Below are 18,248 nucleotides of genomic sequence, written 5' to 3' on the forward strand. Positions count from 1 at the left end.
TTCTTACCCCTAAGTGACCTGCTAAGGGAGTATCATGAGCCAATCTTAGAACATTATTCCTGAAACCAAGAGGGAGGACTATTTGATTCCTTACTTGCCATGGCTGGTCAGCGGTTGCGGTGGATGCTCTCCATTTTCGCATTAGGACTCCGTTTTCTATATAGAAACCTCGTGACATATTTTCAACTTCTTCTGGAGAAGAAACAATCTCGTACAAATTTTTAAGAGAATGATCTGACTTCTGTTCTTTGATTAATTCTGCTCTAGATAGAGAAACTGGTGAAGAAGAAGATGGGTCAGTTTGGGAGAATAGGGATTCTAAATTATAGGTCTCCTCTTCAGATTTCTTGTACTGAGATCTGGTTACAGCACAAGCGGGAAACAACTGTAAGTTATCTGAAGGTTCTACTGAGGTCTTAGGGTTATTTGTTATTAAGGGAGAAATGACTTTGCTTCCAGCGATGTCATTGGCCAACAATAAGGATATTCCTACTATGGGAAGAGAGTCTACTACTGCTACTTTAACCATTCCGGTTGTTAAATCAGACCGCAAGAAAACATTATGTAATGGACATTTTACAATTCCTCCAACTCCTTCTATCAATATATCATAACCTGTATATGACTCACCCAGATTCTGCAAGACAGAATTTAAAATCAGACTTTGCTTTGCTCCTGTGTCTCGGAGTATGGAAATAGGATATTGTTGTGAACTACTACTATGAGATATAGTTCCTGTAGATACAAATGGTTTGAAACAAGGATCATGATCTGATGAGGGGGGTTCTACATTACTTGACAATACCGGCTTCTTTGGTAGTTTATCCTGAATAGAGGATTTTGAATCATCTGATTTTATATTACTTACAAGAGTTGGTGTCTTATTGGAGAATGAGGGTGTCAGTCTCTTTCTGCAATTAGAAATGTGATGGCCAACCTGTTTACAATATGAACAAGTTACAGGGGGATTAGTCTTAAACCTTTCCATTCTTTGCCAAGGTTGGTTTGGAGGATATTGATTGAAATCAGACCTGTAACTGAAATGTGATGGGCTAGACTGATTTTCAAAGCGTTTCTTTGGGGACCAAGGATCAGAGTATTTTGTTGAATCTGGAATATATGACTTTGACTTTTGGGATTCCATTTGTCTTGACTTAGGTTTATGATTTAGTGTGAACTCATCAGCCAATACAGCAGCTTTAGTTAAAGTTTCGGGAACATGATCATCTATAAAAATCCTAAGATCTGTCTCTAAGGTATTCTTAAACTGCTCCAATAAAATCAACTGTTTAAGTCTATCTAAGGTGTCCGTTTCACTAGCCAAACACCACCTATTGAATAACCTCTCTTGTTGAGCCGCATATTCTACGTATGTTAACTGAGGTGTCTTCCTATAATTACGGAATTTCTGTCTATAGGCCTCTGGTATTAGTTCATAAGCTTTTAAAATACAAGCTTTCATATTTTCATACTCGCTTTCTGCTTCTGAAAGAGAAGTATAAATTTGCTGAGCCTTACCCTTAAATTGTGTTTGAATGATTAATGGCCAATTTTCTTTAGGGATTTGTAACTGTTGCGCCAATTTTTCCCACTGAAGAAAGAAAATTTCTGGCTCTCCCTCTGAAAATTTGGGTAAAAGTTTTACATACTTGGAAATATCTATATGACCTTCCTGAACTACGGGTTGTCTATCAACAATCCTAGCTTCTACTTCTGTCTTCTTTAATTCTAACTCTACTTGTTTCACTTTAGCTTCCTCTTCTCTAGCTTTAAATTCTGCCAATTTGATTTTAGTTTCCTCTTCTCTAGCTTTAAATTCTGCCTCAATTTGCATTTGTTTCAGTTTAGTTTCCTCCTCTTTAGCTACTTGTTTCACCTTAGCTTCCTCTTCTCTAGCTCTAAATTCTGCCTCAATTTGCATTTGTTTCAGTTTAGTTTCCTCCTCTTTAGCTTTAAATTCTGCCTCAATTTGCATTTGTTTCAGTTTAGCTTCCTCCTCAATTTCTACTCTCCTGACCTTTAATTCAATCTCCTTAATCTTAAGTTCGGTTAGTCGTGCCTCTATTTCTAACCTATTTGAAGGAATTTGTATAGCTGTAATCTCTTCTGGAGATAAGATCTCATCTTCGATCAGATTTTCAACGAGTTCCTGAAGTATTTTTTTCTTTCGCAAACTTGTATTAATGTCTACTCCAAAGTGCTTGCCTATTTCTATCAAAGTGTCTTTAGTTTGTTTCTTTAAGAAACTTACCTTGGGATTTTGAACGAATTCTTGAATTATATCATCCATCTCTATAAGAATGTGTTAAATACCTGATTCAATATCCTGGCAAGGTCGCCACTTTGTTATGGGCGGGCTGGTTAGTGAAGAGACGTTACGTATAACGGATAAGTGCTTAAGAACCAGCTCACTTCTAGAAGCCACTGTAGGACTGAACTATCTGGTCAGGGCCTAGATAATTCGTAAGACTAGAAGTAAAGGTAACAAAGAAGATTCCAGGAAAGGAATATTAAACTAGCGATAAAACTAGTAAACGAAATTATTAATATGGAAAATATTTACAGGCAATCAACACAAAAGAGAATGGGCAGTAGGGTCAATGGGACCGTTACATGATTATAAGAATATGGAAATTATCGTTCAAATAAGAAACACAAGATACGTATACAATATGGTACTATCTAAGTACAAAGAGATCAGGAACATGCATCAAAATAAGTAATAAGTACAAATATAAGTAAAGTAATGCAATGTATATCAGACACGTAATGTAGGCAAAAAGGGTGATCACTTCACACCAATCGTCTCATGAGTCTAAACTTCCAGTTTTTATCAAGAGATAAGATATGCGAGAAAATGACGAGGAGTGAGCGATTTCCACCGCTTATATACCATTGGACCGGAAGCGGAATACTTCCGGGTGAGTGTTCGGGAGAGCGAAAGGAGGGGAGGAGGGTAAGTTAACACACGTCAACATGGGTAGTTTTAAGACCCTCGACTCGCTTGAACAATCTACTTATTTAGTAACTGTCAAATCTGTGCGCTCCGAACTATTCAGGATTTCGCTTGTCTGTTTGTTCTACAAAAGTGCGCACCTCTCTCCGCACGTAGGCAAGATTACATATAGTGGACGGGCGTTACTGCTTAACATTGTTACAATACATACATAGACAAGAAATATGAACATAGTTATGTAATACAAAGGAACACAATTCTATAACATAATTACACATATGACGTAATATCTAATATTACGTTACAATATATATATATATATATATATATATATATATATATATATATATATATATATATTATACATCTGACATTGCACTGTGATCTTGTCAATTGGTTATCCAAGCATTTAGGAGAGTTATTTAAATCAAATCGTCTGAAGACCCTAACGAAGATTAGGAAAGATACTAAATGGGACAAGTTACCCCGTAAGTATGAACATGGATTTTATCCGAGTGTTCGGCTGGAAATAGTATGGCCCTGTTCACACTAACTGTTTGAGGCACGCGGAAACCGCGGGGGTACTGCGTAGTCAAGGAAACAATGTGCGGTTTTGTGTGAACGCCTCCATTGACTTACAGTGCAATTGAACCGCCGTAGTTGAGACCGCTAGTGTGAACAGGGCCTATATTAGTAGACGTGTAAGAATTAGAATATAAATACATACATATACCAATGGCCTTTTCCCCCTTACAAGGGAGATAGCCAAAAAACAAAGCCATAAAAACCACTCCCACCCATTCCATCCCCTACATACTCCATTCCCCTCTACCCTCTTCCCTCCCTCTTGCCACCTCCTGGATGATGGGTCATCTTTGCATCTTGTCCACTGCCCTGGGTCAGAAACAGTGTCGCAAGACACAGCACATCCACAGCAAGGCCGCTTCATTTATTTGGCGACCCCCCCTCCTCTCCGTCCCCTCATGAAGAAAAGGAGAAGACGGGGAGAAATCCCTTCGGGCAACGTCAATTTATTTTTCATACATACACCCTCACCCCCCATCCACCACCCACTCCCCTTCATCCATCACAGCATTATCCATACACAACCATTCTCCATTCACCCCTATCTTCTGTCCTCCACCGTCCTTCCTCAACAGACATTTCCCTCTCTTCCAATGCCCCTTTTACCCCATCCGTCCATCTCATCCTAGATCGACCTCTCATGTTCACTCCTTCCACCTCTGCCTTCCACACCTCTTGTACTAGTCTTTCTTCACTCATTCTTTCCATATTTCCAAACCATCCCAATAATCTTTCATCAACCCTATCTCCCAACTCCCTTTCCACTTCTGTTCTCTTCCTCACCTCCTCATTTCTCACTCTATCTAACCTAGTAACCCCTATCATACTTCTCAGGCATTTCATCTCAAATACATTCAAACTCCTCTCTTCCTCTCTTATGTTCCATGTTTCTGTCCCATACAGTGCTGTTGGCGCAATCACTCCTTCATACAATCTCCTCTTAACATCCATTCCCAAATGTCTATTTCTCATTACACTTTTTAATCCATCAAGGCATTTACTCGCTCCTCTTAATCTACATTCTACCTCCACCCCCACTCCTCCCTTTCCTGCCACTTCCTCCAGTCTCTCTCTCTTGATAATCACTTCCAGTCTGCTGCCACTTTCTCCCCTTGTACATCTCATCACCTTACTGTTACCCACATTTATCTTCAGCTTCCTTTTTTTTGCACACCTTCTCAAACTCTGCTACTAACTTCCTCAATCCTTCCTCTGATCCTGCTACATGCGCAGTGTCATCAGCAAACAACAGCTAGCTTATTTCCCACTTATCTTTATTTTCTTTAACAACCTCCAATACCTGACACACTAGTCTTGCATTCACCTCTCGCACCACTCCATCCAACATAACACATCCCTGACGAAGCCCAGCCTTTATCTCAAACCACTCACTCTCTCCATTTCTAATTCTAACACAAGGTCTACTACTCTCATAAAAATTCTTGACTACTCTTAACAGCTTTCCTCCTATCCCATATATCTGCAATACTTCCCACAGTGCCTTCCTGTCTACCCAACCACAAGCCTTTTCCAAATCCATAAAAGCATAAAATACTTCCTTACCTTTTCCTATAGCTTTCTCACATATCTGTTTTATCACAAAAATCTGATCTACACAAACCCGAACTGTCCTTAACCCACACTGTTCCTCACCAATTATTCCCTCTATTCCTCTCCTATTCCTCTCAATCAAGACCCTCCCATAAGCCTTCCCAACTACACTTAACAATCTAATCCCTCTGAAACTACTACACTCACACTTGCCCCTTTTCCCTTCTACTGTACAGTGAAATTATACAGGCACTCCTCCAGTCATCCTGCACTCTACCCTCTCTTAAACAAACATTAAATAACCTCACCAGCTAGACCACCATCACTGTACCTCCTTTTTTCAGACATTCTGCATGGCATCCATCCAGACCAGGTGCTTTAACTGCTCTCATCATCTTAACAGCTGCTTTCACTTCATCTTTCCTTATTTCTCCTCTATTTTCCTCACTCATCACTCTCATTTTCTTAGCGCTTTCCACTGCAACTACCTTTCTCTCCCTATCCTCCTTCACATTTAGCAACTCCCTAAAATACTCTGCCCATCTTCCTCTCACTGCCTTCTCTTCCATTATCATCTCTCCTTCTGCACCTTTTACCTTTTCTTCTCTACTTGATTCGCCTCCTTTTCCTCTCTTAGTTTCTTTCCAAAACATCTTTTTATTACTTTCAAAAATTTGTCATACTTTTACCCCATTTCACATCTGCTCTCCTCTTTGCCTCCTTTACATTTTGCTTTACTTCTCTTCTCTTTACTTTGTACCTCTCATATGATTCCCTCGTCCTAATTTGTAACCAATCTATGAAAGCCTGCTTCTTCTCTTCTACACCCTTCTTTGCTTCCTCATTCCACCACTCACTACCCTTCCTTCTGTTTCCTCCTGTCCTCCTTGTTCCACACACCATCTTTGCACATCTTATGACTCCCTCCTTGAACCACCTCCATTCCTCCTCCACTCCTAGTTATACTCTATCCTTCACTCCCTCCCACTCCTCTCTCAGCTTCTTATACTCCTTCTCCTTTTCTTTCTCATTTAAGCAGTTCACTCTAAGTACCTCCCTACCTTCTGCCCTTTTCCTCTTTCTCCACTTATTTTCCACTCTCAACTTACCTTCCACCAAAAAATGATCTGATATTCCCCCACTCTCTCCCCTCAGAACATGCACATCCTTAACTCTTCCCATTATACTCCTATATAAATCGAATAAAAACTAATGGTTCATTTCTATGTTTATTGAATTGACAACAATTACAAAATACAAACAATTATCTAATAATCAACAAAGGAATAACCTTAAAACATAACTTACGCAAATGCCAAGTTTGATTTTATTAAATTCAGGCGTGTAATTTTTTTCATGTCTAAGTATCTTGACATGATGGCGTGGGCATACTTTATGTTTATTTCTGGATCGTGCTGAGTGATTTTATTCCACTGGAAATCAGATTCTGGAATGAAATCTCGAATATAAACAAAAAATCAGGTGTTTACCTTTCGGGTAAAAGGTGTACCGAATAATCGATTCTGGAATCTATTCCTCTGATGAATGAAGATCTCGGGTCTGACTTTAACCAGAAAAAATATATGGCGTGCTCCCTTGTAGGGGTTGCTAAGGTTTTGTTGAGACATAAAACCTTGCCATGTTTTGTGAGATATCAAGTCATTTGTGTGTGTTTAAATTATTATTTTGTGTGATTTGCTGCATATAAGGAATGCTGTATTGTGGCCTGGTGGATATAAGAAATCGCTGAATTTTGATGTTCATTTTTTTTAAGTTGGTCACTTCATCAATGATGGTCTTCTGCATAACGGGCAATCTTATCTTGACCAGCAAGCACCGGGGACCAGCCCATAGCCCATTTTATAATAATTCTTCAAGTTCATGAAAATTAAGTAGAAAAAATCTTGCCATCATAGAGACCCATTTCAAGGTATTGTGACAAGAAACTTAGGATTAGCTGCAGTGAATTTAATTCTGCTGCTCTATAGTCTTCCAAATGAGACAACTGGAAGGTGGGACTTCTGTCCTTGAAGGCAAATCGATTGCATTAGAAAGTCTTGGTGTATTTCAGCCTAGGAATGATCATGCGATGAGATCGAGCGCAGCCAGAGCCTCTAACAAGTATCTGGACGAATGCAATGGCTCATTGGGTCACGCTCACACTCACCCACGCAACCCTCACCCGTCACATAACTCTTCCCATTGGGGCAAGTCTTCTCCTGTTGAGGTGCCTCGTCCGTCGTTGTGCAGACGTAGTACTTGGTGCAGTCCACCGGGTCAACGTAGAGCCCTACGTCAGGGCAGACTGTGAAAGGCTCGCTGAGGCTCGTGCAGGCCGACTCACAGATCCCCTTGCGTTGGTTGAAGATCTCGCCTTCAATGGGACAACACTCAGAAGAGACCTCCCAGGAACCGCTGTTGAAGAGACACGTGTAACCCCAGCTGCAGTTCTGTGGGTGGACAAAGGACCCCATCGAATCGCAGCTCGGGAAGGAGGGAGGAGATCCACATGTGCTCTCGCTGTCACTCACGCAGGTCTTCGTGTCCGGGTCATACAGCCTTCCATCGCCGCAGAATTTGACTTCTGGGATTCCCTGGTTTCCCGAAGGGCAAAAGAGGTACATGCTCGTGTTGTAAGGATCAGCCTTGATTTCCAGGTTCGAGCTAGAGCACAAAACCTCCGGAATGATTTCAAGAGGATCTAGGTTGGGTAGGCAAAGGGCAGCTTCATTGAATATCGCGAGCTTGTCGCAGACTTCGTTGTCGCCGCACGCTTCCGGGTAGGCAACGCCGTCCACGCATTCCACTGCCAGTTTGGTGTTGTGACACTCCGAGGCGAACCCCTCTACGCACATATAATTGAGTTCTGGCACAGGCACCGACAGCTGCCGGAGAGAACGTCCAGTGCAAATGGGGCCGTCGTAGTCACACTTCCCGTCCGAATATGAGCGGCCGTTGCAGTTCTTGACTCGTTCATCAAACGTCCCGTTGGAGTGCGGGATGCAGTTGATGTATTCGTCACAAACACCCAGGTGAGCAATCTGGCCGGCAATCGTACAGTGTGACCTACACAAGAATGGGTAAGTGTGGTTATAGACATAATATTTTATCAAATACTATTTTTGTCTATTTCTGCCATGATTGAGCAAAGATAAAATATCCCAAAGGAAAGAAATGCATTTAGTATATCATGTGAAACGCTCATTACTCGTCACTTTACTGAAGTACTACTTACGATGGTGCAGCGGTTGCCTGCCAATTAAAGGCTCCCTATAAAAAAAAGAGAACAGTGCGTTAATGTATGTACAATGTGCTTGGGTAATCACGGATGCACCGCGCGTGAACACACGCACAGACACCCATACGCACACAAGAAGGAAAAATACCAAAAGACTGGGAAAATGCTAACATTGTACCAATATATATAGAAGGAAACAAGGAAGAACCAACTAGCTATATACCGGTCTCGCTAACAAGCACTATAGCCAAAATTTGTTAGAAAATCATCAAGAATAGATGGGTAAAACACCTGGAAGAAAGTAATATAATAAACGCAAGACAATTTGGGTTCAGACAAGGAAGACCATGTACCACAAACTTAATATGTTTTTACTCAAGATTAATAGACATAGTGCAGGAAAAGGAATGGATGGGCTGATTGTGCCTTCCTTGACTTACAAAAAAATTATTTAAAAAACTGGAACATATAGGAGGGATACAAGGGAACCTACTAAAATGGATGGAGGACTTCCTGATTGTTAGAAAGATGAGAGTAGTGCTCAGAGAAAACTATTCAGGTTGGAAAGAGGTGATCAGTGGAGTTCCGCAAGAATCTGTATTGTCTCCAATAATGTTTGCTATTTATGTGAATGACATGGATGATGATGTGCAATGCTACATGAGCTTCTTTGCAGACGAAGGAAAGTAAAAACTGAAAAGGATTGCGAATCACTATAGGAAGACCTGAATAAGGTATGCAACTGGAATCAGAAATGGGAAGTGGACTTTGATATTAAGAAGTGTAGCATAATGAAGTTTGGAAAAAAGTAAAAATAGAATATTCTGGCTGAGCGGGTTAGGGCGTCGTTACTTGCGGCCAAGGTCGAGGTGAGGGCGGTTCGAATCTTGCCACCAGCGAAGTTGAACCAAGGGCATGGTTCATTAAATTCCACGCTACAAAGCCCTCTGTGAGGGGCACCGTCCTAGCCTCCCGATAGGGGGGGGAATGTGCGACGTTAAGCCATATCATCATCAAAAATAGAATATCAGGACAATATAAAATTGGAACTAAGAAGGTAAAGAAAGTGGGATCCGAAAAAGATTTGGTGTAATTATCTCAAACGACTTGTCCTATGATAAACAGATAAACAAAATTGTCGGAGAATCCTATAACTTGCTAAGATCAATAAAAGTGGCATTTACATATTTGGATGAAGAAATTATTAAAAAAAAATATTGGTCACACTGATAAGGCCTAGACTAGAATATGCGGCGACATTGTGGTCACCCAGTACCAAAAAGAATATAAAGAAAATAGAAAGAATCCAGAGAGCAGCCACAAAAATGGCCCCTGCACTTGCAAACTTGTCATATGAGGAGAGACTGGCTAAACTGGAGTTACCGACTCTGGAGCAAAGAAGAGAGAGAGGCGACCTACTGACCATCTATAGAATCATGAAGGGCACAGAAATACTCGATAGAGAGGACTTGTTAAACTGGGACAAGAGAAACACAAGAGGACATGGAAAGAAAAAAAAACATAGTTATAGAAGAGATCTGAAGAAAAACAGTTTTCCACATAGAGTGGCGGACACCTGGAAGAAACCAGACGAAAAAATAGTGTGCGCAAAAACCATTCATGTGTTTAAGAGCAAACTAGACACTGCGAGATACAAAGGCGGGACAGAACGAGCGTAGCTCCCCTTCCCGTAAAATACAACTAGGTAAATACAACTAAACACATACACACACACACACACACATACACACACACACACACACACACACACACACACACACACACACACACACACACACACACACACACACACACACACACACTTCAACGAATGGACGGCTTAGAAGACGTTCTGAAGAAAATTGAAGTTTTGTGGATCCCAACACAAAGAGAAGTGCCTATTGTATTTACAGGGTGGGGGGAAATTGCTCGTGGGGTAGTAGGAAAGTAGGGAAAGAGGAAAAGGGGAGGGATTACTGAAGGAAATGGAAGGAAATGAAGAAGGAGTAGACTTGGTCCAGGCAGACAGGCGAAAGGTAAACAAACGGCCCCCCGACGACGATGAAATGTCTAATAAAAATGTAAAGATTAGAAGTATAGATAAGAGCAATACAGTAGAAAGTGATGAGAATATTTTCCAGGGATTTAAAGAGGGTGGGGGGGACACAACCCCCCCCCCCCCCCCCCGACTGACAAGACTAGAAGAGAAGGTCGATAAGATGATCGAGGACTTGGAGCGTAGGTTCGGTCATGTTAACAATATTATACGGAGAGTTGAAAAATTGGAAGAACTAGAGAAGGCGAGCAAAATCTTAACTAAGGAAATTGAAGAATTAAAAAAACAGTTAAAAGAAGTAAAAGATGAGAACAAAGTCTTAAAGGAGAATAATAAGGAGAACAAGGAGGGTTGGAAAATAATTCAAGAAAATAGCAAAGTTGCATTCACTGACATAATCAGACAGCAAATGAATGAACAAACTGAAAAATCAGTTATTAAAGTGATGAGACAGAAGGAGAATATAGTAAGAGACTTAGCAGACAAAAAGAAATGTATAATTATATTAGGAATGGAAGAGAAACATAACCCAGATAGAACCACAAGAATCAAAGAGGAAAATGAAAAAGTAAGAAATTTACTAGAATTAGTTCAGGAAGATGAACCAGAAATAATGAAACAAATCGGAGAGAAATTCAGGCTCGGGAAATATAGTACAGACAAGACCAGACCAATTAAGATTAAATTCAGGTCACAAACTACGGCTGAGAATATCTTATCCAAAACAGGGAAACTAGCAACAAGTGAACAATATAAAAAGGTATGGATAAAAAGGGAAATGAATAAAGAGGAAAGAGAGGAAGAAAAACAGAAAAGACTTGAAGCAAAGGAAAAAAACGAGATAAGAACGGAGTCAGAAAAAGAGAGATTCTATTGGAGAGTAGTGAATATGAAACTAAAGAAAGTCGACATACAAGAGAAAAACAAAAGGGAAACAGAGAACACAATGGAAGTGGCAGAAAACTAAGAGTGTCTTACACAAATATAGATGGATTAATAACAGGATTGAATGAGCTGAATGATTATTTGAAAGAAAAAGAACCAGACATAATGGGAATTGTAGAAACAAAATTAAAAGGTCCACTACCACCCAACAGTGTAGGACATGAGGCATATAATTATTGGATTAGAAACAGAGTGAAAAAGGAAGGGGGTGGAGTTATGTTCCTGACTAAGAAGGATATAAACGTGAAGGGTGTCACATATGGAAAGAATACAGTAGAGATGATAATGATGGAAGTAGAAGACAGAGATAAGAAGAGCAGAAAGTTTGTGATAAATTATGTGCCCCCGAAAACAGCCTCATGGGAAGAGAGTGAACATAAAAGTATGTTAGAGGACACAAAGATAACATTAAACAAGATAATGGAAGAGGGAGGAAAAATAGTTATGATGGGCGACTTTAATTGCAAAGAAATCTGCTGGGAAGAAATGACAGTAAAGGGTGGAGACGGCTCATGGGGAAACGCTCTACTTGAGATGGTTACTGACCATGCAATGACACAATGGATACAGGAGAACACTAGGTATAGAAATGAAGAAGAACCATCGAGACTAGACCTAGTAATTACATCCGAACCTAGAATAGTGGACAAAATTGAATATAAAACACCAATAAGTAAAAGTGACCACATATTGATTGAACTGGAACTTAATGAAGAAAAATATATGAAAAGAAATGAACAATATAGAAAAGGAAGAATGATGTATGAAAAAACAAACTTTGATAAAATAAGAGAATTCTTTCAAAAGGAAAACTGGGAAGAAATATACAAAGAAGAAACAACAGTAGAAGAGAAATGGAATATTTTGACAACAATTTACAAAAAAGGAGTGGAAAAGTAGGTCCCAAGACAAAAACAAGAAAAAGAATATGTAAAATGCAGGTACAACAAAAGTTGTAGGGAGTTAAAAGACAAAAGAGACAAAGCCTGGACCAGATGGAAAAAAGACAGAAGACCTGAAAAATGGAAAATATATACCTGTTATAGAAATGAATATGTACAAACGTGCAGAGAGGAAAAGAGAAAATATGAAAAAGATATCATAGAAAAGTGTAAAGATCAACCGAAACTATTTTATAGATTTGTAAACAATAAACTGAAAAACAAACAAGACTTGGAGAAATTAAGAAAGGAGGGAGTTGAATACACTGAGGAAATGGAAATGGCGGAAATTATGAACAAACATTTTAAATCAGTGTTTACAAGGGAGAACATACAACCTGAAGAGAACGAATGGAAAGAGAAAGTCCCCCCTATGGAAGAAATAGAAGTAACAAAAAATGAAATATTAACACACTTGAGTAATCTTGATGTCAGAAAATCGCATGGACCAGATGAAATAGCAAACTGGATACTGAAAGAATGCAGGAATGAACTGGCAGACAAAATACATAGCATACTAAATAGTTCCTTGAAAGAAGGAAAAGTTCCAGAAGATTGGAAAAAAGCAAATATAGTACCTATATATAAAGGAGGAAATAAAGAAGAACCTACCAACTATAGACCAGTCTCTCTAACAAGTACAATAGCAAAAATTTGTGAAAGAATTATCAAAAGTAGATGGGTAAAATATTTAGAAAAAAACAAAGTGTTAAATCCAAGGCAATTTGGATTCAGACAAGGACGATCATGCGTCACCAATTTAATATGTTTCTATTCAAGGCTAATAGATATAATACAAGAAAGAGATGGATGGGCGGACTGTGCATTTTTAGATCTAAAGAAAGCTTTTGACAAAGTACCACATAAGAAGTTGCTTAAGAAATTAGAAACTGAAGGAGGAATACAGGGAAAACTACTAAATTGGATGGAGGACATTTTGCAAGAAAGAAAAATGAGAGTAGTGATAAGAGACAAACACTCAAAATGGGATGAAGTAATAAGCGGTGTTCCACAGGGAACAGTTCTGGCCCCAATAATGTTTGCTATATATATTAATGATATGGATGAAGGAATTGAAAGCTATATGAGCTTCTTTGCAGATGATGCAAAACTACTGAAAAGAGTGAAAACTGAAGAAGATTGTGAATCACTACAGAGAGATCTAAATAAAGTACAAGAATGGAGTAGGAAGTGGGAGATGGAGTTCAATACAAAAAAGTGTAGTATAATGGAATTTGGAAAAAGCAAAAACAGAATAACAGGAGCATATAGATTGGGAGAAGAAGGAATAAAAAAAGTAGAAAATGAGAAGGACCTGGGAGTCATTGTTATGAATAATATGTCACCTGAGAAACATATAAATAAGATTTTTGGAGAAACTTATAATCTAATAAGAACAATCAAAGTTGCATTTACATACCTGGATGAAGAAATGGTGAAAAAATCCTAATCACCTTGATAAGACCAAGATTGGAATATGCAGCAACGATATGGTCACCAAGTACAAAAAAATGTATAAAAAAAACTTGAAAGAATACAAAGAGCAATTACAAAATTGGCACCAACACTCTCAAAACTATCATATGAAGAGAGACTAGAAAAACTTGAACTACAGACGCTAGAGCAAAGAAGAGAGAGAGGAGATTTGATAGCTATTTACAGAATCATGAAAGGCATAGAAATTACTGACAGAGAGAATCTGATAAAATGGGATAACAGAAATACTAGAGGACACGGAAAGAAAATAAAAATAGACAGCTATAGAAGAGATTTGAAAAAGAACAGCTTTCCTCACAGAGTAATAGACAGTTGGAACAAGTTAGATGAGAAAGTGGTGTGTGCAAAAACAATACATGAATTTAAAAATAGTTTAGATAAAATGAGATATGAAGACGGGATCCCACGAGCATAGCTCCCCTTCCCGTAAAATACAACTAGGTAAATACAACTAGGTAAATACACACACACACACACACACACACACACACGCACATACACAAGCACACGAGTGGACAATGAACTTCAGTGCAAATAAATGTAAATCCGTGCAAGTGAGAAAAATTACGAGATTATGAAATTTTAAATTTGAAGGGGGCAGATGAAGTGTTTGGAAGATATGTTCCGAGGATAGAAAGGGTGAAAAAAGTAGAGGCGAGACAGAGAGCGGGGATGGAATGAGGTGCTGTCGGATAGGCTAGACTAGATCAAAGAGTGCTGAGATGGCTTGGGCATATGAAAAGAATTATTGGGGAAATGCTAGCAAAAAGATTGTAGAAAACAGAAGTGGATGGAGTGAACGTGAGGGGAAGACCGAGAATAAAATAGATGGATGGGGTAAAGAGAGCATTGGATGCAAGTAAGGGGAGTGAAAAAAGAGGTATTGGAGTGGAAAGAAGTAGAGTACAAGTGATTAGTAAGAAACACGGCCAAGCAACTGGAAAGAGTAACCGAAAGATAAACGAGAATATGACTCCAACGGGTGACTTTAATTGTGAAGATGTTATGTCGGAGAAATGGGAGGTAGGAGTGAGGGACCCTGGAGAAGCATACTGATGAACATAATGCATAATGCAATAGCCTAATGGGTAAAGAAACCAACAAGATATAGAGGCAAAGACACAACTGAAAAACTAGATTCTATTTTAATCAAAGAACCTGAGGTATCAGAAACATTGATTCATCGGTACCCAGTAAGAAAGATTGGTCACGTGGTCTTTGAATTTTTGCTGGAAGTGAGAAATACATAAGAGAGGAAATACACAGACAAGGAAGATATAACTATGCAAAGGCTAAATTTGCTAAACTTATAAAAAAGTATATAGGGGTGAGTTTTATGAAACTAAGAACATAGAGGAGAGATGGGATATTTTCATGAATATTTACAACATAGGAGTGGAAAAATATGTGCCAAAGAAGAATAGAAGAGAAGAAAAAAAATTGGCAAAACAGAAAGGCATGGGGGATGTGGACAAATAAGAAATAAAAAGAGAAAATAATAATACATAAGAACCACAAATTAATAAACAAGGATGTGAAGAGAAGATGAAAAGGATTTTGAAAAGGATTTAGTTGATAAATGTAAGTATCACCTTAATCTGTTCTTCAGATATGTGGACGGTAAACCGACGCATAGAGAATAAATATCCACGTTAAAATTTGAAAAGATAACATATAGAGAAACGAAAATGTAAGCTGAAAGGATAATTGGAAGTTTCTAATCAGCGTTCAACAAAGATAAGGAGTCTGAAGTGAAAGAGTGTGAAGATAGGGAAAATGTAAACAATGCAACAATATATACAAAGGATTACAAAGGCGGAGCATGCCGACAGGAGACCTTTTGGTCCATATCTAGGTCGGATGCGAAAAAATAATAATAATGATAAATACATAAATGAATAAATAAAAATTATAATAATGTAAGTGATAAATAGAAAATATAAATAAATGCATAGGTATAGTTCAATATAAAACAAACAGGTAAATAGTAAATAATAATAAATTGACATATAACTGATAATAGAATGAGAATCAAGCAAATAATAATAAACAAACGGACAAATGATAACAAAACAAATAAACAAATAATATAAAATAAATGATTGTCATTACAGCATCTTCCTTTTTTAGGGAAAACAGATTCATATTTTTCCTACGATTGAAGTCAAACTTATAGGCCTGTAGTTATTTGGATTCTTTTTGTCACCTTTTTTTGAATATGGGAGTAACGTTAGCTAGCTTCCATTCTCTTGGGACATCTCCGGATATGATGGATTTCTTGAAAATAATTTCTAATAGAACAACAATCTCATTTTTTATTTCCTTTAAGATTCCTGGATACTGGAAATGAGAAAGGACTCAGTGCCAGATGGGATTTCGAATTGGATACTAAAAAAATGTAGAGAACAATTATTGAATAAAATGCATCAAGTGATTGCATGTTCTCCGGAAGAGAGAAAAGTGGCATTTAACTGGAAATCTACAAAGGTGGTACAAGGTACAAATATTCAAAAAAAGAAATAGTTATGTACTACGAAAATGTAGTCCAATATCCTTCACCAGTGCTATCGCCAAAATCTGTGAAAAAAGTAAAGATAGATGGATGAAATATTTAGAAAAAGAAAAATTGGGTGACAGTCAATTTAGATTTAGGAAAGGAAACTTTTGCGAAACCATCTATATTTTTATTCGAGTGGTTGATGTACTGCATGAGAGAAAAGGTTGGGTGGGTTGTGTATACCTAGATTTGGAAAAGGGTTTCGATAATGTGCCACACAATAGACTAACATGTAAACTAGAAAATACAGGAGTATTTTTCTGAGTAATAGACGTATGAGAAATGGAGAGATGAAAAGTCAGATCAGATAGAATTGACCATTAGTGTACCACAGAGCTCCGTTCTGGCATCTGTAATCTCCCTATTGTACATCAGTGGAATGATGAATGGAATAAATGAAGACATGGAGAGGGTATTTGAATAAAAACAGAACTATGAAATAATTTTCAATGTAAAGAAATGCAAGATATTGGAAATACGAATAAATAAAAATCGTCCCTTATGCCTTTATAGAATAGATAATGATTTGATTATAAAAGCAGAAACATACCTCAAAAGGATCATTGTAGAAACTTATAATCTTCAGAAAAAATACCACTCCATTACATGGACAAACACATTATGAAGAAGATCGAAAACTTGATCCGCCCTAGACTAAGATATGCTGTATTGGTGTAGTCACCACGCGAAAAGAAAAATATATAAGATAGTAAAAAATCAGGAAGTTGAAAACGACTGCAAAATGGCTGTGGTTTTCAACTCCACACACAAACACACACACACACGCACACACACACACATATATATATATATATATATATATATATATATATATATACATATATATATATATATATGTATGTATGTATGTATGTATGTATGTATGTATATATACATACTGTATGCGTGTTTTGTGTGTGGTATATGCATATTGGTGTTAACTTCAGCATGTTACTGAAACGCTATTTTTCCAAGTAAAACTTACAGCGAGCAGAAAGAGGAAGGCGCAAGCCTTAACAAAGTGATTCGCCATTGTAACGATGCCAAGATCCCTGCAGGTGTCTTCCTCCCACAGCAGCCGTGAGCGAAGTGTAGCGACGCTCCTGAGGCAGTCGCGATATATATACAGTACGTACCGCGCGTGATGAGGGTGTGCATTGGGGGTGGTTACCTTGTGTCTCGTTTTCGACCAATCCTTCGTTGTTTGGCTCTGCGCTCCCCGCCTAATTGTCCCGCTGATAGCGGGTGGATGACGATAGCGCTCCGTTGGTGAAATCCGGACGGAAAGGAGGGCAATTCAAGCCGAGCGCCGGAAGTGCGGGTTCTCTGTTCTTGATGGTTTTATAATGCCGGGGTTTCTCCTGGTGGCGGCGATGACCGGCTTCTTATCCGCACCGGGACCCCTCGATCGGCGCCCTGTGACAAAATCGCCTCGGTCCTTTTCCTCTTCTTCTTCTTCTTCCTCTTCTGCCTTTTGTTTCTGGATTATGTCTTGTGGACACGGTATTATTGAGGACTCATGCTTGTTTAGAAAATATTTAATAACTGATGATAATGATAGTAATAATAATAATAGTAATAATAATACATACATACATACATATACCAAGGCTTTTTCCCCCTTACAAGGAAGGTAGCCAAAAAGGAAAAGGCATAAAATCATTCCCACCCATTCCATCCCTGAATACACTCCCCACCCCTCCACCCTCCCTCTTATTTTAGCACCTCCTGGATGACGGGTCATCCCTGCACCTTATCCACTGCCCTGGGTCAGAAGCAGTGTCGCAAGACACAGCACATCCACAGCAAGGCCGCTTCATTGATAATAATAATAATAATGATAATAATAATAATGATAAAAATGATAATAATAATAATAATAATAATAATAATAATAATAATAATAATAATAATAATAATAA

The 18,248-nt window shown here is 38.5% G+C and overlaps 1 protein-coding gene across 1 annotated transcript in view; it reads right to left on the reverse strand.

Moving 5' to 3' along the window:
* Positions 1-7,075: 7,075 nt before the first annotated feature.
* LOC143036169 (uncharacterized) overlaps positions 7,076-18,248 on the reverse strand; it is an 18,149-nt gene continuing 6,976 nt past the window's right edge. The window contains exons 2-3 of the mRNA XM_076203417.1: positions 8,328-8,362; positions 7,076-8,158 (exon numbers count right to left, since the gene is read on the reverse strand). Of these exons, the coding sequence (XP_076059532.1) occupies positions 7,207-8,158; positions 8,328-8,362 (987 nt within the window). The 3' untranslated portion in view covers positions 7,076-7,206. The remainder of the gene's footprint in view (positions 8,159-8,327; positions 8,363-18,248) is intronic.

Source organism: Oratosquilla oratoria, chromosome 20, assembly GCF_046742065.1.
Source record: "Oratosquilla oratoria isolate Oo_2021 chromosome 20, ASM4674206v1, whole genome shotgun sequence".
NCBI classification, from domain to species: Eukaryota; Metazoa; Arthropoda; class Malacostraca; order Stomatopoda; family Squillidae; genus Oratosquilla; species Oratosquilla oratoria.